Genomic DNA, 21,097 nt, shown 5'->3' with positions numbered 1-21,097 from the left:
TATTCTTGTTCATATTCTAAGAAGGTTTAATATTGAATCTGGTAGGTAACTGCCCCAAGTAGGTTTACATACATCTCTTTTTATGTTATATAATGTTTATTAATGATTGGTATAAAGTATAAAAAGCTCTCACTCTCCCTTTTCCATTGGCAAGTATGACATGGATTTTTATTTGTAATTCAGAGTTGGAAGAATTTTGAGAGCCCATTTACCACAAAAGGAAAATTTCACAGTTACTTTATCTGTGTAACCAGTTCATTAGAAGCCCCACCTGTGCTTCTTTCTCATCCCAGCATTACCCCAGTTGCCTTCCCCTCACCATCCCCCACCCCCAAACATGATCCTGTCTTTTTATTGCATGGAGTAGTTTCGTTCTGAATTTCACACAAATGGAATCATATGGTATGGATGCTTTTTTGTCTGTTTTTTTGGCTTTATGTTATGTTTGCAAGATTCATCTGTGTTCTTGTATATAGTTGTAGTTCATTTTACTCTCTTTGCTATCTAATACTTAATTCTGTGAATATTCCACACTTTATCCTTTTGTTGTTGATGGACATCTGCATTATTTTTTCCATGTATATTTCATGGAAATGAAATACATTTGATTTCATTCTGTATATGTTCAGTGTTTATTTTCTTTTCTGTTTTAAAACTAACTTCAAAATAATAATACCTCACAGGATTGTGGTGAAGAGTAAATAATGATTTGGGAAATACTTGACATTGAGAAGGCATTTGACAAATATTTGTTCCTTTCCCTTTATATGAGACAATTCTTCAAACATTTGAGGCCTACTTGGACAGTTCATCTAAAATCTAACCTAGGTTTTCAACTGTTTAGGCTAACTTTCAGACATCCTCATCATCCTGTTTTTTTCCTAGGTTTATTTCAGTGTATCAGTGTGTCTCTTACACTTGAAATGAATACTAGAATCTAAACATCATTGAGTCAATGTATAACATAGCTTGCTCGCTCTCTTTTTTTTTTTTACAAATTTATTTATTTACTTTATTGGCTGTGTTGGGGTTTTTTTTTTTTTTTTTTTTTTTTTTTGCTGTACACAGGCTTTCTTTTAGTTGCAGTGAGTGGGGGCTGCTTTTCATTGTGGTGCACAGGCTCCTCATTGCCGTGGCTTTTCTTGTTGTGGAGCACTGGCTTTAGGCACATGGGCTTCAGTAGTTGCAGCACATGGGCTCAATAGTTGTGGCTCACGGGCTCTAAAGCACAGGCTCAATAGTTGTGGCACACGGGCTTAGTTGCTCCGCGGCATGTGGGATCTTCATGGAGCAGAGATCAAACCCGTGTCCCCTGCATTGGCAGGCGGATTCTTAACCACTGCGCCACCTAGGAAGCCCCCATAGCTCTCTTTTTTTAAGTCCTCTCACTGTCCTTCTACCAGCATTGCCCAAGATTGCGTGTACTTGTTAGTAGTCATGTCAACTCAGTTTCTCTTTTACATAGGTTATAGTTAACAAAAATCAGAATTCCGTTTCTATAAGTATTGCTCTTCTGTCAGGCTTTTCCCATCTTCCTACATAACTAAATTATTTAAACCTAAGTGTAGGAATTTTAATTGTCATGTTTCTATCTTTCTTTTCTTTTCTTTTTAATAATTTTTGTATTTTATATTTTGGGGAACTTCATTGCTGTGTGCGGGCTTTCTTTAGTTGCGGCAAGCGGGGGCTACCCTTAGTTGTGGTGCACCGGCATCTCGTTGCGGTGGCTTCTCTTGTTGCGGAGCACTGGCTCTAGGTTCTCGAGCTTCAGTAGTTGTGCCACCCAGGCTCAGTAGTTGTGGCTCATGGGCTTAGCTGCTCCACAGCATGTGGGATCTTCCTGGCCCAGGGATCAAACCCATGTCCCCTGCATTGGCAGGCAGATTCTTAACCACTGTGCCACCAGGGAAGCCCCTGTCATGTTTCCGAATGTTTATGTATGATACATAATCTACTAGCTTTTCCATGTGTTAATTAGATACTGAACCTTCTAGGTCCTTATCTAAACCACTGATAATGTGTAAACCAGGAATCAAAAACTCCATACTTTGCTAGCAGGGACGTTTCCCTCTAGTTTTAGTTAATCCATTGATCAGCACTCTTGGCTGTGGTTGCTCTACTTAAGAGAATATTTTGTTTCTACTCTGTCCTTAACATTTGTATGTTTGTTAAACAGATATTTATTGTTAGTGATATTACCACTTACTGAGTGCCAGGTACTGTTCTAAGAACTACACACTTATTATTTCATTTAAGCCTCCTGACAACACTGCAAGAAGGTATTGTTGCCATTTCCATTTTACACATGAGAAAATGCACTTAGAGAGCTTGATACTTCTCCAGCTACATACTATATAGAGAGACCTGGGATTTTGATTCAGGATTCTGTCTGCTACTTCAAACCCATATACTTAACCAACAATATATAGTGCTTGCCATGTACTAGGCTTTGGGAATAATGTAGTGACTAAGTTAAAAAAATAGATATGGTACTTGTCTTCCCAGAGCTTATCACGTAGGGTGAGAGACAAAAACAAGCAGTTATTGTATATTATGATAAATGCTGTGAAGGGGGAGGAGAGGGTGCTTTGATAGCACAAAAGCAAACTTAACTAAATTGGGGGTGGGGTGGTTAAGGGATTTCCTAGGCCAACCAGGGTTGTGGTAGGAAGTGTGTTCATTACCATGGGCTTTAATTCTCTCATAACAGTATTGATTTTCCCTTTGGTCATTCACTGTGATGACTGTGGCTGATTTTAATAACTACTCTTTATTGAACATGTACTATATGCTAGGCCTTTTACATTTATCTTATTTTCATATCAACCCTGCAAAGTTTATTAGCTACATTTGTACAAAGTGAGACTAAGAGGGGTTAAATAATTCGCCCCAAATGTTATAGTTTTGAAGTGAGCCAGGACTTAAAAAACAAGTTTTATCAGATTTAAAAGTTTCTTTCTACTAGGCCACACACTATCCAGTCTAAGCAAAATACACTTCTACCTCCTTATTGCTACTAGGCCATCTGCCCTTAGCAATGGGTATTATTCTTTGTTCTTTGGAAAGGTGTCAGTCACTGACAGGCAGTTGTTAATTCAAATAGGTATTTATGAAGAAGATAAAATTTTTAGTATTCTTAGCAGAATAGCCTTTTCCTTTCCAATAGCTTCAGCCATCCCCCCCCCGCAGCCTTTATATTTACAATACTTTCAACTAGGTGCTTACTTTGGTGGTTATTCTTGTTTTCAGGTGTTTTCAGAGAAAGTTCCCTGTGTGACTGCACAGTAGTATTGAGACAGATGTGAGCCTCAACCATAAGCTTTAGCTCTTTTGCTTTTAAAAGAACATAGGAGCTAAAAAGGTCTTGAACTTTGGAAAGGTGTCAGTCATTGACAGGCAGTTTTGTGATGTAGTCTATGCTATTAATCCACTATGAGCACTTATTGTTCAAAGAAATAGTAGTTATTTAGTAGAGGGATTTTTTTTGTTTAGAATATTAGTTATGTGATTAAAGTAGTTAGCCATTTTAATAATAACTGATTTTAGGGAATTCCCTGGCGGTCCATTGTTTAGGACTTGGCGCTTTCACTGCTGTGGCCCGGATTCAGTCCCTGGCCAGGGAACTGAGATCCCGCAAGCCGCATGGTGTGGCCAAAAGATTAAAAACAACAACAACAACAACAACAACAAACTGGCTTTATTAAAGTTAAGTTTAAAATGCCATTAAATAATAAATCAGTGTCTGAATAATTTTCCCCAAATATTCATTTGAGGCAATAAGGTGATCATCTACTTTCCCTGTCCTCATTTTTAAAAAATAGATGTTGGTAATTCTGGTGGATTTTGAAAAAAGAGACTTTAAAGCTCTAACAGTCCAGCTCATAGGGTTTTAGTTAATTGCAACAAAAGTCTCCTTTTATCTATAGAAGACTTTTACGTTTTTATGGTGGCAGAATTTTGTGCCTCTGTTTGTTGAAGCCACCTGCCACTAGGTGGTGCTTTTTGCATTCTTCATAGCATAAAACAACTTACTCCACTGGTGACCATTGGATATACTGGTTGTAGTATTTAGCAAATTAGAAGCTTTATTGACAAAGTATATGTGGGAAATCAGAACTAATATGTGTCTTCTTTTTTATTAATTAATTTATGTATTTTATTTATTGTCTGTGTTGGGTCTTTGCTGTGCATGGGCTTTCTCTAGTTGGGGTGAGTGGGGGCTATTCTTCCTTGCGTGTGTGGGCTTCTCAGTGAGGTGGCCTCTCTTGTTGTGGACCACGGGCTCTAGGCACACTGGCTTCAGTAGTTGTGAATCCCAGGCTTAGTTGCTCCGCAGCATGTGGGATCTTCCCCACCCAGGGCTCCAGGCTGTGTCCCCTTCATTAGCAGGCAGATTCTTAACCACTGTGCCACCAGAGAAGTCCCTAATATGTGTCTTCTTGCTGAGGTAGACTGATGACTGTTCAAAGAAGGAAGAGTTTATTACTGAATTTGTTAGTACCCGCTGAGCTTTAGTATGTCTACTTCCCTCCCTCTCAACCTTAGGCTGTGGTGTCAGATTGTTGTTTGAAGCTGCGCATAATTAGATGCTCAGATTATTTGAGGTGTTCATATACAGAACCTCTGGGCTTGTACCTCTCAGTTCTAAGCATCACGTCTTTCATTGGGTGCTTATTTCAGTGCCTTATCTGAAAGTGTCTTCTAGACTCTAAGGTCCCTAGAAAACATGACCTTATTTACAAGGTTTCCTTTTTTATCTCTAGAGGTCATAATAGAAGAAATGGAAATATTTATTTGACGTGTCCTTTCTTAGGGTATTTTTCCCCTTTCCTGTCTGTTATTTCCATTGCCTTCAGCTCTCTGTCCAACCTATTTACCTTAATGTCTACCGTGTAGATAATTAGGAATCTGCATTTTGCAGTTTCTTCACTTTTATTCTGGTGGCTTTATGGCATAATCTCAGTTTGCATCCACTGTTTAAGGAGAGCTAAACTTATTTTCAGTAATTTAAAATCTGCGTGATGTTCGTATACTAAGTTCTCTCATGTTTTTAAAACAAACAGTCCAGTTTCTTCCCCTGCAGTGGTGAAGTACTTCAAAAGCCATATATTTTAATGCTTTCTTTAACCAGTTCATATCATCCAAAAAACCAAAATATTCTTAGGATCCAAAAGGCTAGCCTAATACATTTTCATGAACAATAATTATTGATTGGGGACCATTTACACTTGGTTAAGAATCATAGGTTTATCCTTAGGGTTCCCTAGTGAATCTTAGTCACATTGATACCCTAAATCAAAAACAGTGTTCATCATTTTGGAAGAGTTATTTTCTCTGATGGAGGCTGCAGCTTCAGCAGGGATATGCATTGAGCCATTTGAGGGAGGTTGAGGCATTTACTTTGACAGTCATGATCAACCTTCATATAATAGGATTTAACTTTATACATAGTTTCAGGACATTTGGAAGTCTGGTGGGGATTTGTATTATTTTTCTAGGTGATTAAAATGGTAATTGTATATTTAGAATTGGCTTAATTTCACTATAAAAATGAATCAATATTAAAGACTGACATTTCCTTTTTCAAATTAGGTAATAAAATAGACTTGGAAAAGGAGAGACATGTTTCCATTCAAGAAGCAGAATCGTAAGTGTTATCCCTTCTCTTCCTTCCCTCAGTCACGCTCTGTGAGAAGTCTTCATCTTTTCACAGTGTTCTTTACCATTTAGTTATTACTCAAACCTCTTAATATAGATTGAGCTATTGGATTCAGTGAAGCGTGTTTACATGGGCAGTTTCTGGACTTTTGGTGACATTTAAAGATATTCCACTTTCACTTCTTTTTCTGGTTTTAGTAAAAAGTATAAGAGTGATGCAAAAGAAAACCATCGTGACCAAATAGTGAGTCACAAAAGCTATATTTGGGCTGCAAATTAACTTATAAAGATTTCAGGTCTTGGTATATTCTTATTTAAAAGTTGGTTCAATATATAGAGATGTTAAATGGTATATAATCTTAATTTCACTAAACCTGGGTTAATTAGTAATAAGTCACCAAAATTGCTTGTAAAAAAAGTTCAAGTAGCAGTCATGACAAAAACATGAAACATTTTTTTACATCAATTACTGATGTTACTTTTTTTTAAGGTATGCAGAATCTGTGGGAGCAAAACATTATCATACTTCAGCCAAACAGAACAAAGGAATTGAGGAACTCTTTCTTGACCTGTGTAAAAGTAGGTATACGGCTCTTTTTAAAATATTGGTAATATTTCTGGAGTGATGTTTTACAGTCTCTGGTTTGACCACATTGATGATTTGTCACATCGACCAGTATTATTATTTACTTAATATTTTAAACTCATTTTTTGAAGCTTAAATAGCTTCTTTAGCCCTGTTTCAAGTAGTAATGGCTATGAAATGTTATGTGTAGTATTTGCTAAGTATACATGTTAAACGCATTACTATTAACAGTGAAAATGGAAGGAGAATATACAGAATAAAACAGATTTAAGAGATGTAACAACCTGTTGCAGTGGATGGACCTTATTTGGATCCTAATTTGACAAACTAGTGAAAACAAACATTTGTGAAACAATTGGGACTATGTGAACACTCACTGGATATTGATGATATTAAGAAATTATTGTAAATTTTTTTAGGCATGTTATGGTATTGTTGGTTAAGCTTAAAAAATCTCATTTTTTTAAAAAGTTTTTATCTTTTAGAAATCATATTAAAATAGCTTATGAATAAAATTATGTGTCTGGGATTTGATTTAAAATAATGATAGGGATGATTGCCAAGTATGGATAAAATTGTGTGATGGACATACAGAGTTTCATTATGCTCTTCTTTCTCCTTTTATATATATTTGAGCTTTTCCGTTTTTAAAAAAAAAGGAAAATGTTTATTATATACAATCTGAAAGTCATTTTTCATATCACCAATAGAATGCATACTAAGGAAAAGCCTAGTCTATAGAATAATGGATTGAAATGATTTTGTCAAATTATATTCCTTGAAGTTATGACCTCAGACTCTTTTGAGAACATGATGAAATGGTGGTTTTTCTGTCTAGAAAAATGTACATGTACACAAACTGTGGAGTAAATTTCAGTTTTATGTACACCGGAAGCTCATTCATAATTCTTCTAGAGCAGTATTTCTCTAAATATGGTTCGCTATTCAGCAGCATTAGCGTCACTTGAGAACGTGTTAGAAGTGCAGATTCTTGGGCCTTACCCCAAACCTGCTGAATCAGGATCTCTGGAGGTGGTGCCCAGAATCTGTGTTTTAACAATCCATCCTTATTATTCTGATGCATACTAAAATTTGAGAACCACTGCTGTACATATCAGTCACTAGGAGCTCTTGTTAAAATGCATAATTTGGTAAGTGGGTCTGGTGTGGCCCTGAGCGTCTCTTTACTAACAGACACCCAGGTGGTATTAATACTAGTCCTCAGACCATACTGAGTACTGAGGTTCCAAATCAGTGCCTTATAAATGTTATATATCACATCTTTATATGAAGAATTTGGATAGTCTCCATGTGTTTATTTTAAAATTATAGAACATGTACAAGTACTTATGTATTTTGCATTTTGTAAAATATACATTAACAAAATAGAGATTTTGAAAGGTTGGGGAAAATAATAGAATGTTTTCTAATTTTGTCTCTGCGGATTGTCCCATATACCTCAATTTGGAAACCATTGTTCAAAAGCAGTCTCTGGACCCAAGTTTAAGAACACTTATTCTGTTTAAAGGACTCTCTTTTCTTTCCTTATCTTCTCAGATATGTATTTTGCAACTATTTTCTCCTAACCTGTTTTATATTCTCATTTTTCTTAACTGTCTCTCAAAGAGGAGAAGTTCTAAATTTTAATAAGGTCTGATTTATCAGGTTTTCTTTATGAATCATGTTGTTTGTGTCTCACTTGAGAAACCTTTGCTAACTCAAAGTCATAAAGATTTTCTTCTACAGAGATTTCCTCCTATGTTTTCTTCTAGAAATTTTGTTTTGCATTTAAGTCTGTAATTAATTTTTTGTCAATTTTCACATATGGTGGGAGGTATAAATTGAACTTTTATTTTTTACATGTAAATGTCCAGTTCCAGTAGTGTTTCTTGAAAAGATTATTCTGTTTTCATTGAATAAACTTGGCATGTATATTACAAATCAAGTGACCATATGCATGGGGGTCTATTTCTGGACTCTGTTCCATTGATCTCTATATTTCTCCTTTTGCCAGTATCTCACTGTCATCATTAGAGCAACTTTCTGCTGAATCTTTCATAAATCAAATAGTGTGTGTCCTCCAGCTTTGTTCTTCCTCTTTCATCTTAAACTCTCTTTCTTTCAAATTTTATTTGCTTAAGAATTTTACATTACTTGATGAAGAATAACTCTTGTACCCTAAATATTCCTTCTACTTGGAACAATTTGACCTTCTTTGAGATATTTCTAAGTATACTTGGAAAATCTTAAGGATGACACTTGTATACAGTCATTTGCTTAAATTAAAAACTTTTTTTCCTCTGGTGATATCACTGTGGCTGTTATACAACTGGACAGATACATTTGCTATTAATTTTATTTAGTTTCCTTGTTGGTTGAAAGTCAAAAATAGCTATCATGGTGGTAAACTGAAATTATAGAAACAGAAAACTCAGATTGTGGTCCTAAATAATTTCTGCTTCCTCCCTTTTTTAGGAATGATAGAAACAGCACAAGTGGATGAGAGGGCAAAAGGCAATGGCTCCAGTCAGCCAGGAGCTGCAAGGCGAGGTGTACAGATTATTGATGACGAACCTCAAGCCCAGAGCAGTGGCGGAGGGTGCTGTTCTTCTGGATAACTGTTCACCCCTAAGAAATTAAAACAAACTGTGGATCATTGCCCTCAACATGAAGACTGCCATATTCCAAGTCACGTTATTTTACCAATGGGATTATAGAATTAACAGTATTTTAAATTACATTTATAACACTGCAGAGACCTTAAGTGCTAAACTTAGTGGAGTTTGTGACCAGAGAATTGGCATTTTCTACAAATGTTAACAAAGCAATTACCAATGGCCTTTTTACATATTTTTTTCTTTAATAAGGAATAATATGCATGTAGAAAAGATCTACTTAAAGGCTTCATTTATATTCTTTTAAATCAGATCTTTATTTAATAACTTATATATGTTGTTGGAATGGTATACATTTTTGCAGTCCTTTGTATTTTGTGGTAGTTTGAATTGTATCCTTCTAAACTGCAAACTTTTTGTTTTCTTTTTTTTCAATTAGCAGATACCTGAAGTACTATTTTTGCAGGGTTTGCACAGGCCCCCTAACTGTCTACTACACTTTGATATATCTGTATACATCCTGTATGCTGAGCTGATAAAATACATTGTAAATTACATATTAAATATTTTATCTGCTTTTACAAGTGCAAGGTGCAAAAATATATACAATAGTCTCATTGATGACTGTAAAGTGAATTAACATTTGGTGATAATGCCTAAGCTTTTTGACTCTGTTATAAAGATCATAGCTTCCCTTCACTTTTGTCTTAACTTGAAAGTGGTGTGTTTAAATTTTCTCATATACTTTACTTGAATTATTGCTGTTGTCACATTTTTTGCCTCTGTAAATCCATCTGATGATTGAGCAACAGCGTTTGCCTTTTGGTTTGGGGTGGTTTTTTTTGTTCTTTTGTGGGTTTGTTTTTTGTTGTTGTTTTTTTCTGGATAAAAGAGATGACTTCTGCCAATTTTGCTTTAGAATGGTTACCTTAGAAGTATTTGAGTGGAGCATGCCGAATTTCACTTCCGCAACGGCTTTGGTTTTCTCTTAGGCTTTATATGAGATGGATTCACTGGTATGAGAAGAGAGGAAGAAGTCCCAGATAGTAGCCACTCACCAAGACTCATTCATACAGCATGTTAGTGATAGTTCCTGCTCCTGAGGCAGCACTTTTAGATCCTTTGTGAGCAGGTTGTATTTGTGCATTGCTTGTCAGAGATGAACACAGAAAGTTTTGTTTCATTTTATAAGAGCTAGCCTTCTGAGTTTCTTCGAAGGCAAACATTACATGTAATGCAGTTATAGCGAACACTGGAAAGATTTATTATAAAATTATATTCTTGTATACTTTGTAAATTAGTCTCTCACTAGATTGGTTTTTTTGTTTTTTGTTTTTTCTTAAGCATAGGACTGAACTTAAATTTGTTAATTTTAATAGAATCAGGCACTGCTCACAGGAGGAATACAAATTGTGGAAATTAACACATTGTTCTTGTTCTAATATATATATTTTTCCATTTCTGTCATGCTTGGAAAACTAGTAAATGTTATGTCTAAGATAAAATGGAATGGTCCCTGGATTTACTTCTTATAAGAAGCAGTAGTATGCAATAAAGTTGTTAGCATGAGCAATTAAGAGAATACAAAGAGGTTATAGTTACTAAAGAAGTAACTTTCCCAGATGGGTTAAAGTTGAATGAATTGACACCTTGATGTTATGATATTAGAATTTTAACGTAGTGTTAAGTGTTCTGTAAGTCCTCATTTTACCTTCTTTAATTATTGTCCTTGTCAAGCTCAGCACACGGCTTCTCTTGTGTGTGTTTAGGGAGGGTGGGGTGGGAAGAGTCGTCAGGAAGATAAGGTGAAGTTGTCTCCTTTTATGGGATGACTGTCCTCTGTGTCGTCTTGGTTTCTTGTGAAGTTACTGTTTATGCAGGGGGTGGAGGGGGGCAGGGGCAATCGTGAGTGCAGACACAGGAAAGTATTGTTCTTGCCCTCCCACTTCTCTCAGTGGCAGGAAGAAAGCCTTGCCATCGCTGCGGTTGTAGATGGGAAGTAAGCTCCTCTCCATTGGAGTGAAGTATGTTTTTAAAACTAATTAGAGATGAAATTGAGCTTTATTCCAAAAAATAAAATCATCAAGCCTGATAATTGGAGAGTTGTATTCTCGATTTTTGACCCTATATTAATGATACAAAGTCCAGATAGAAACCTCTCCTCCAGAGCTGCCAGGTAATTATTGGTGAGGAACAACCACTCTCCGTATTTTTTTTTCTTCACTCTTTTTTGGTTTTTGTGTGCCTTTCTTAATCTCAAGCATTTCATTCTTCTTTTTTTAACCTGTAAATTAAACTAATTCAGTAGCAGCAATAGATAATATGGTATACCTGGCCTTGCTCTGAAGCGCAAAAGGTCTTTAGGTAGGAATAGGGTGAAAGGGTAATGAAAGAGGACCAATCAATTGCAGCATGTATACAAAGCAAAGATAAACGATAAACCAAGACTGAGAAAGTCTTTTTGCTACCTTCACCTAATACATATCTTTTGTGTTCCTGTCTTTATAATTGTGCTATTAGGAAGAAGACACAAGTTATCGTGTTGTGTATTAAAAGTAGTAGGTAGGTAGAACCAATATATTTTTCAACTAGTAAGTGTATACGCTTAGTATATATAATTAATAATTGGTTTAAGATAGTTATTAAAAAGGTATTGGAATATTTAAAGTATACAATCACTGTTTACTTTGATTGTAAACCCATGATGATGGGTATTCTGCTTCTTGTTTTGCGTTGTGATTATAGAGGAAGATTATTGTTTTTAAAAATGTATATTGCAACAATTTCGGGGTAAACAGTAATCTGAAAAGAAACAAGCATCACGTTATTATATGAAATATGAGTGTTTGAATTTCTTTTGTTCTGGGGATATCTCCTGAAGATAGGTTAAGGCTATGGCTGTTACAGCTAAATTGAAATCTTTTAAAAAATATTAGCCATATATTATTAGTGATTACTTTTTATTTGGCATCAAAAGAAGAATGTATTTCACTTTAAATTTTCAGTAAGAAAAGGTAAAATTCGAGAAATGGAGAAGGAGGGTAGTGAGAAGTAGAATAAAAGTCTGGTAGATATGAAATTCTACAACCTGGCAATTTTTAAAATCATTTTAAAAACTGTGTTTTTCAAATAGTTTCTAAATAAGGCAAGTTATGCATTGTGCCAAATATTTAGAACATTAAAAAACTGAATTGTACTGTTTATTTCTTTTAATATATAATTTGCAATTTTCTATGTTATAAATGCTACCAGGGGTCTAGATCATTGATCTTATATTATCTCCAGATAATACAACTTACGTTTATCATTACCACTTACGTCTGGCAGGGTTTGATCTGTGCCTTTGACTTCTGAAGTTTATCTTTTGACTTCTGTTTGCCATTGTAGTTTTCATGTGTGTTTTTAATATAGATAGTGTGACAAAGAAGGAATACATAGTTTGTGACCATTTAAAATGTTGAGATCTTCTAGAAAAGGCTGGAGGTAGTAATGACCAGCAAAAGCCTTACAGTAATTTCTAAAGATATAGAGACTAAATGGATCCTTAAGTATTCTTTTCTAAATTATAAAATGCATTACCTAGATGTTAATAATTAAAAGCTGGGATTCATTGAACATATACATTTACTTGATTTCATAATAGGCATTGATTCTAGTAAGTTGCTGTTCTGTAATTTTTCATCAACTGAAACAGAGTAATTGATGTTGTGTGCTAAAATTCATACTACACATATGTCTGATGGCTTTTCCCTTTTCAAGAAAACAAATGAATTACAATTATGAACAAACTTTCCTAAATGTAAGTATTTTAATATTAATCATATGTAATGAAAAAAATTTAGAAATACTCTTAAGAATTTACAATTTTAAGTAAAAATGCTTTGCTTCTAAAATATCACTTTGATAGATTTTTGGCACTGTTTGGGCTATCTGGGATTTATATATCTTTTCAAAGGAAGAAGCGGAGTATGCTTTTGTAACCTTTTTCTTGCAACTTTTTTTTTTTAAGCTCTTTATTGGAATATAATTGCTTTACACTCTTGTACCAGTTTTTGAGGTACACCAAAGTCAGTTAGCTGTATTTATACACATATCCCCATATTCCCTCCCTCCCGCGATTCCTCCCCACCCTCCCCGTCCTGGCCCTCTAAGGCATCACCCATCATGGAGTTGATCTCCCTTTGTTATGCAGCAACTTCCCACTGGCTATATTATAGTTGGTAGTATATATATGTCTATGCTATGCTCTCACTTCGTCCCAGCTTCCCCTTTGCCCCCCGCCCCCCCAGCCTCGTGTCCTCCAGTCCATTCTCTGTATCTGCACCCTTATTTTTGTCCTGTCACTGGGTTTATCAGTACCTTTTTTTTTTTTAGATTCCATATACATGAGTTAGCATACAATATTTGTTTTTCTCTTTCTGGCTTACTTCACTCTGTATGACAGACCCTAGGTCTATCCACCTCATTACATATAGCTCCATTTCCTGCAACATTTTTTGTGCAGTAGATAACGAACACAGCATGTTACTTGGCACACCCAGAAAGAATCTTAAAGCATCTTGTCCTCTCCAGAATACTGTACATATTTCCAAGTATGTTGCGTTAAAGCCAAAGGATGTGCCTGCCTACTTAAATGAGCTTTATTCCCACTATATCAGTTCTCACTTTGATTTTGATACTTCCTGGCAACTGAATCATTTCTTCATTATCAGGTATTCAAGAAAAAGCTAATATGATTTTCCTGAACTTAGTAGAACAATGAGAGAGGTGAGGGATAGCAGGGATGAAGTACGATGACGTTGAAAAACAGATAGCAGTGGTATTTGCTAAACTGTCTTCAATGGTAGCAGACTATTTTAAGGAAACCATATGTAGTACTTCCTAGAAGTCTAAAAGTTACTCATTTTTTGTTTAATTAAGGCTATCTTCTAGGAAAAAATAAAAAATACAGATATTGTAGAAGTGCCCCTGGGGTACCCTCTCCCAAATGGTAACTATCACTTTATAGTATACACTCTTCAGTCACCTTTTCTTTATGCCTTTATATATGTATATATTTACCTATAGAAATACATAATTTTGTGCATTTAAAATTTTTACATAAATTGTGTCTTACTGTGCATATGTTTTGCAACTTGCTTTTTTTCTTACCAATGTGTCTAGGAGCTCTTATGTCATTATATACAGACTTTCATGGTCTCCCAAATCTCTCTGGGTGTGTTTTGCCTTTTTATATAACTTCTGACTCTCCATAAAACCTTCCCCAGGGACCTCCCTGGCAGTCCAGTGATTAGGACTCTGCATTCCCACTGCAGGGAGCATGGGTTTGATCCCTGGTCGGGAAAACTGGAATACCACATGCCTCGTGGCCTAAAAGAAAGAAAAAAAACAAAAAACCCTTCCCCAAAGGAATCTGGTCAATGAGGGAGATTTCATTAGAATCATAGAATTTAAATGCAAGCTAGCGCTCACCTTAGAACCAGGGTCTCTTTTAAGTATGTAAATCAGGAAATTAGAATATCATCTGCCTATAATTCACTTGAAGTATTTTACTTTTGGCCTACTGTTGACTGCTTAATATATAAAATTCAGGAATTAACTTTAGCAGATTTTTCTTTATTCAGAATAGGTTTTTATTTGAGGAAAGGAAAAAGAGGAAAGGTGTAGTTGATAGGAAAAGAGGACAGGGCAAACTAAAACAAGTCTTTATACAACCTTTTGAGCAGTTACATAACACAAGACTTCATGCTACCAAAAATTAAAACTTGCTTGATCTGTGCCTTTAATATAGAATAAAAATGAAAATCCCTCTTCAGATATCTCCCCACTATCTCACATCCCTCTTCAGAGGTAACTGTTGTTAATTTGGTATGTGTCTGTATCTCTTATATCTAAATGTTTTAATTTATATTTGGCCTTTATGAAATTTCAGTTCCCTGAAAACAACTTCTACCCTATGTCAAATTCTGTCCTCAATTACCTGACCAACTTTCCAAGAACAAACCAGAATCATACCTTTTTAAAGAAAGTTAAATCACTGGTGACAGTTCTTGAGCTAGAAGTTAACTACCTGACTCTTAAGATGTTTTATGTTTATTGTAAATTAAGCTTAAGGAGTAACTCTAGCATTCTGGAGAAGTCAAATCAAATTTTGGTTTCTGCCCCCTGTGGAAATAGTGCTGGGAAGAAGGGTTGAGCAAGTCCAAAGTCCTTGATACCCATGTAATTCTGGGTTGGCTCACTGGCATATTTTCCTGCTTGGGCAGCATTGCAGTGTCCTCAACAATTACCTTATGAGTACTTCTCTGCACTGTCAAGGCTGTAGCTTAGCATGTGAGTACTGTGATGAAAAGTTCAGTGTGTGTGCTCCAGAACAGCAAATTTATTCATATTTGACTTTTAATGAAAATAATTCAGAAGGCAAGTTAAGCACAAGTGTACATGATTTTGTTAATTGTTTCCATATGGTATTTTACAAAATTTAAAACACTTTCTACTAATCATGACTGTTCTATCAATTTCATTTCATTAATTGAGTGCCCAGAGCATACACAGGGGAACCAGACTTCCTTTATAGTTAGAGCTTGGAGATGGGGAACTGATTACCATTGCCCATAGTCTAAGATGTAGATAGCTTATCTGTGATATGAGGTCAACCAAACACACATGTTCACATTCTGTATTTGATCACATGGACATGTACCAGTCAAACTTTTGAGGTGCAGTAAGTAGAATAACAGTAGTTGAAGCTGATAGTGAATTTGAGGTGAAGCTGAACAGAATGATTTTGAGTCTTGCTCAAAATAATACATTTTCAAGCCAGATTAAAATCAAATAACTTGTTTCCTAGCTGCAAGTGGCAATTAAATGATCCTCATGTCCAAATTGCTTTTCCAAATTTTGTGGTAGCACTGAAGAAACAGATGCCTTTTGTTTGTTTACATGGCTGCTTTTTTTTTAATCTAGAAAAAATGCATTTAGAAAAGCAATTGTATTGTTTTCTTTGCCTTTGACGGATGTTGCCTTGCTGCCAGATAGTAACCCAGGACGAAATCAATTTCCGAGTCCTAGTGGCCCATTTGGGGAGTGCAACACAATATAACGTGTTTCTAAAGGCACTTTCCAGTATGGGTTGCCTTTTTCCTACTTGAACTTGAAGATATAGGCCAGAAAGATAGCTTAATGCATATCAGGAATTCCTAATACTCTTTCCAGTGCCTTTTAAGAATATTTTTCATATTCAGTGTATTATTAAAATTAAATTATCTAGGTTCCTTCTTGGTCCTTTTGGGAAGAAAATAGAGTGAAATCATTGTTTTTTATTTTATTTTTTTAAACTATTCCATGAACCAGTTATCAAGAAGTAACTTCTGTTCATTTGCATTAATTCATCTGCACTAATTCACCAAAGGTGAATACTGTTAATGATCTACTGACAGCTATTCAAAATGTAAAATGCCTGTCAAAGAAAAACTGTATAGTAAGAACAAGATGCTTTGAGAACTTTTGGCTGTCTCCTGGGTGACAAAGTTATTCCTCTTGTCCAAAAACTGTACGATATAAGCTCCTCCCATCCCCATATTGAATCGCATATTGATATTTTTAAACCTGAAAATGTTCTTTAGCTGAATAAGTGGCATTTAGTAGCTCCTCCCTGTCAAAGATCTTAAGGCCAACAGTAGCACTAGAAATTTATTTATTAAGGACATAATCCTGGGTGAACTTTATTTAAGATCACCAGGTATGGCATTGTTTATTTACTTAGAACTCATCTTTGGTATGTTGCCTTGAGGTTGACGTTTGACAGTCCTAATTCCTCAACATTTGGTTCACTGCTTTGCCAGAACTAAAGCTGTGCTACTGTATCTTACATTTGAAAATTTAAAAAATTATTAGATGTAGCATTATTTACAAAATAATCACCATATATAAGCAGTTCTCATCTATGGAATGCTTAACAAGGTTATGATTCTAAAATATGGGGTTGGGGGAGGGGGAATTTCCTTAAATGCAGACCTAAGATCTAAAGTTCAAGAGTTGTGATGTCGATGGAGAGCTTCACTCAATCTAGTAATTTTATTTGTCTTTTTTCTATAAAGAGTGAATGCTAGGAAAATGGGTGAGTTTAATTAGAGAAATAAAATTTGCAAGATTTGTGATTCAGAATATTAAAAGCCAAGAATACAAAAATAGCCATTTAAAAACATACTATCAAAGAATCACAGGATTTGTAGCAGTGCTGAAAAAAAAAAAAAGGGAAGCAAAAGCAGCAGCTCTAAGCCAAGCTCTGTTTTGTTTTTTTGTTTTTTAAAGCATGCATTTAATAATAATAGAGGCATTTGGGGATGCCCCTACACTAATAATGACTTATGCTGACAGTATTTAAAGTCAGCTTTAATATTATTAGGGAAGATTGAGACAGGTTCTATGACCTTTAGTTACTAAGATTAACTAGTATCTTTTTCAGAGTCATGTCTTCCCTGCCCCCCCCCCAATTACAGTCTTTCTCTGTGATCATTAAATTACACAGAAGCTTCCAGCTACTTGGCATTTCTGTGGTGAATTCTCAATTCTTCATATGCCACAAGTTTTGCTAATGCTGTCTTTGAATTTCCTTACCATCTTTGCTATCTTTTGTAGGTGGTGGTGGTTTTTTTTTTTTGAAGCTGATATGGCACTGCCTGTTATCTTTTGGAAACACTTGAACTAGAGAACTTTAGCTGTGTACCACTAATTTTGCCCTAATGTTGAAAACTGGGTAAAAGTTAGTATCCCCAAATTCTTAATTTCTGATAGAAATGTTTTTAATGTTTTTAGCTTCTTCAGTATTTCAAGCTAATTTAGCTGTTTTTGTTTTCTGGTTACTTTGCAATTAAAAATTGCACATGCCAGTTACTTATAATTAATTCAGTATATTTAATAGAATATTCAAAGCAAATCACTACACTTACTGTATTAACTCGAATTTGTATGCTCTTTTAATGTATATACCAAGAAATGCTGAAAGGAAACTGTGTGTGCCTGATGCAGCATCCCAACTGAGAATTAAACAGCAAATGGACAGGAAAAGAGGCAAAACGTAACATAAATTTGAGTCATAATCTCAGGTTGTCACTTACACTGATTGGCCTTATAGATGGATATTTATCTACAGGCATACCTTGTTTTAGTGAGCTTTTGCTTTATTGCACTTTGAAGATTTTTTTTTTTTTTTTAACAAATTGGAGGTTTGTGGCAACCCTGTGATGAGCAAGTCTATCAGCGCCATTTTCCCAACAGCGTTTGCTCACTTTGTGTCTTTGTTTCACATTTTGGTAATTCTCATGGTATTTCAAGCTTTTTCATTATTATATTTGTTATGGTGATCTGGGATCAGTGATCTTTGATGTTACTGTTGACATTTTTTGGTGTATTTTAAAATTAAGATATGTACTTTTTTTTTAGACGTAATGCTATTGCTCCCTTAATAGGCTACAGTATGGCGTAAACATAACTTTTATATACACTGGGAAACCAAAAAATTTGTGCAACTCGCTTTATGGCCGTATTTGCTTTATTTCGGTGGTCTGGAATGGAACCTGCAGTATCTCCGAGGCATGCCTGTATTTATCCAAATAAGAAATCAATTAAAACTTACTGCATTTATTTTATTTTAGTGTTGTGGTCAGGATTCATATCCTGGCTTATGAACTCATTGATTAGACCTCCAAATCTGTTACCTGCCTTTAATGGTCTTTGATGGTAATCTTAAAATAATAGTACATTTGAAATTTTTTGCCTCATTTTTTAGGAGTTGGGAGTGTGGTATATACACAGTCTATAAGTTCCAAGGGATATAGGTTCAATATAAGACACAAGGAAGAATTAGTTATTGAAGAAGTGAAAGAACCTCATCATGAGGTTTGAGAAGAGCATTAGAGTTAGGCTGAGGTATAATGTCTTATGGCCCTATGAGGAAAATCTACAAATATTTATTCATTTTGGCTGGACAGTTTTAAGAGCTGCTTTTTGGGGAATTCCCTGATTAGGATTCTGGGCTTCACTGCTGTGGCCCAGGTTCAAGGAGGGAACTGAGATCCCACAAGTCACATGATGTGGCTGGGAAAAAAAAACTGCTTTTTGTCTGCACATTCCTGAATTTTCATCTTATTTCACTGTATCACAAATTGCTGCTAGCTTTACTTCACCTTATGTAAAATTAATTTGGAAGTTAAAATTTTTAACCACATCTGAAAATGGTCTGGTGAAGAAACATTTGTTTTATCAAGTGGAACTTCTGATTTGGTGTAGTATTTTTAAGATGGACATGTGACTGATATATCCTTTTGATATCTAGGTAACCAGTGTAGTTTGGAAATATTTTAACAAGATCTCTAACTATAAAGTAAGAAGACTAATTTTCTTGTATATAGAATTTAATCTTCTATTTCATGCATATAAATATCTTTGGTTTAGATCTGATTTTAAACTTTAATGGCCATTTTCCTGCTCACATTATACCTAGTGTGTATAGTTTTTACATGATATCATACATAGTTTTAGGAAAACTGTTATGGACATGAATGAATATTATCAAGAATATTTAAGCAAACCTGAGACTAAAATTTTTACTTTCTTGCCTGCAATCTCATATGTAAATCTAAGAAAAAAACTTGTAAGTTGAAAGGCCTACTTTGTTACAAAATATATATGTGACACTTTAAGAAAAGTTATGTGGTAGGAGAAAGGAATTAGATGCTGTGAAGGGACAGAATTGATAAATTTCTTTTTAGAAGAAAATCAGTTTTGGTTTATTTGTGAGACCTGAAAAAAGCGGTATGAATGAATGAATCAGACAGATTCAGAATTTAGCAGGCACTTCATGTTTTTATTTTCATAATAAGGGTCAGCCATAAACCATTCTATGCAGAGCATTTCACTGGTGCTCTGAAAGGTGTACAAAATGCACTACTATAATTCATGTCCTCAAGTAACTTAAAAACCTAGGGAAAATTATGTAACAGATGTGAGGGAATTCAGAGACATTAAAAATGGAGGAGGAGGTAAAATTGTAGAAGATAGTACAAGGCTTAAGAGAGTCAACTGAAAGCAGTATCCTAAAACTAATAAAGTCATGGGGTATAAAATTAGTCACAGAAATTAAAAGCTTTCATTTGTATAAACAATAGGCATTTCAAAGATGTAATTGAACAAAAGGCCCCATTTAAAGTAAGAACAAAGGAGAGAAAATACCTAGGAATAAATGATATGTAAGACCACAAAAAGAAAACTTTATGCTTTTGCTGGAAAGAAAGTTCAAGCACATGAAAAGGCATATCATATTCTTGGATAGGAAGACCTAACATCATACATGCCAGTTCTTCGTAAATTATTCTATAAACTGCAACCCCAAGAAAACGATCAGGGTTTTCTAAAACTAGAAAGCTGATTCCAAGTTTCCTGTGAAAAAAGAAGCAAGACTAGCCAAGAAAACTCTGAAAAAGCAATAAGGGCAGACTAGTCTTACAAAATATTAAAATAGAGAACACCAATAATTAAACCAATTTGGTACTGGCATATGACTAGTCAGATCGTTAGAACAGAAGAGAAAGGTCAAGAATAGACCCAGGGGACTTCCTAGGTGGCGCAGTGGTAAAGAATCCGCCTGCCAATGCAGGGGACACGGGTTCGAGCCCTGCCCTGGGAAGATTCCACATGCCACGGAGCAACTAAGCCTGTGTACCACAACTATTGAGCCTGTGCTCTAGAGCCCGTGAGCCACAACTCTGAGCCCATGTGCCACAACTCTTGAAGCTCATGCACCTAGGGCCTGCGCTCCACAAGAGAAGCCACTACAATGAGAAGCCCACGCACCACAATGAAGAGTAGCCCCCGTTCTCAGCAACTAGAGAAAGCCCGTGTGCAGCAATGAAGACCCAATGCAGCCAATAAATAAATTAATTAATTTATTAAAAAAAAAAAAGAATAGACCCAGGTATGGTAATTTAGCACAGGGCAAAGGTGACATTTCCTTTCAGTGGTGGATAATATGGTTTAACTCATTAAAGGTATTAAGACACCTGGTAGCTATTTGGAGGGAAAAAAGTTGGATTCATACCTCATATTATACCAAAATAAAGCCCAGTTTTAAATGTGAAACTGAAATGTTTAAAGTACTTGAAGAAATCATGGGGGGAATCCTAAAAGATTTTAGTGTGGTGAAGGCTTTTCTAAATTTGCTATAAAATCCAGAAACAAT

The 21,097-nt window shown here is 35.3% G+C and overlaps 1 protein-coding gene across 1 annotated transcript in view; it reads left to right on the top strand.

Moving 5' to 3' along the window:
• The window catches only part of RAB21 (RAB21, member RAS oncogene family), a 28,157-nt gene extending 17,726 nt beyond the window's left edge, over nt 1-10,431 (top strand). The window contains exons 5-7 of the mRNA XM_057742935.1: nt 5,593-5,647; nt 6,149-6,237; nt 8,720-10,431. Of these exons, the coding sequence (XP_057598918.1) occupies nt 5,593-5,647; nt 6,149-6,237; nt 8,720-8,862 (287 nt within the window). The 3' untranslated portion in view covers nt 8,863-10,431. The remainder of the gene's footprint in view (nt 1-5,592; nt 5,648-6,148; nt 6,238-8,719) is intronic.
• Nucleotides 10,432-21,097: the final 10,666 nt, after the last annotated feature.

The sequence above is a fragment of the Hippopotamus amphibius genome, chromosome 7 (assembly GCF_030028045.1).
Source record: "Hippopotamus amphibius kiboko isolate mHipAmp2 chromosome 7, mHipAmp2.hap2, whole genome shotgun sequence".
Taxonomy (NCBI): Eukaryota; Metazoa; Chordata; class Mammalia; order Artiodactyla; family Hippopotamidae; genus Hippopotamus; species Hippopotamus amphibius.
This window is presented reverse-complemented; position numbering and strand designations above follow the sequence as displayed.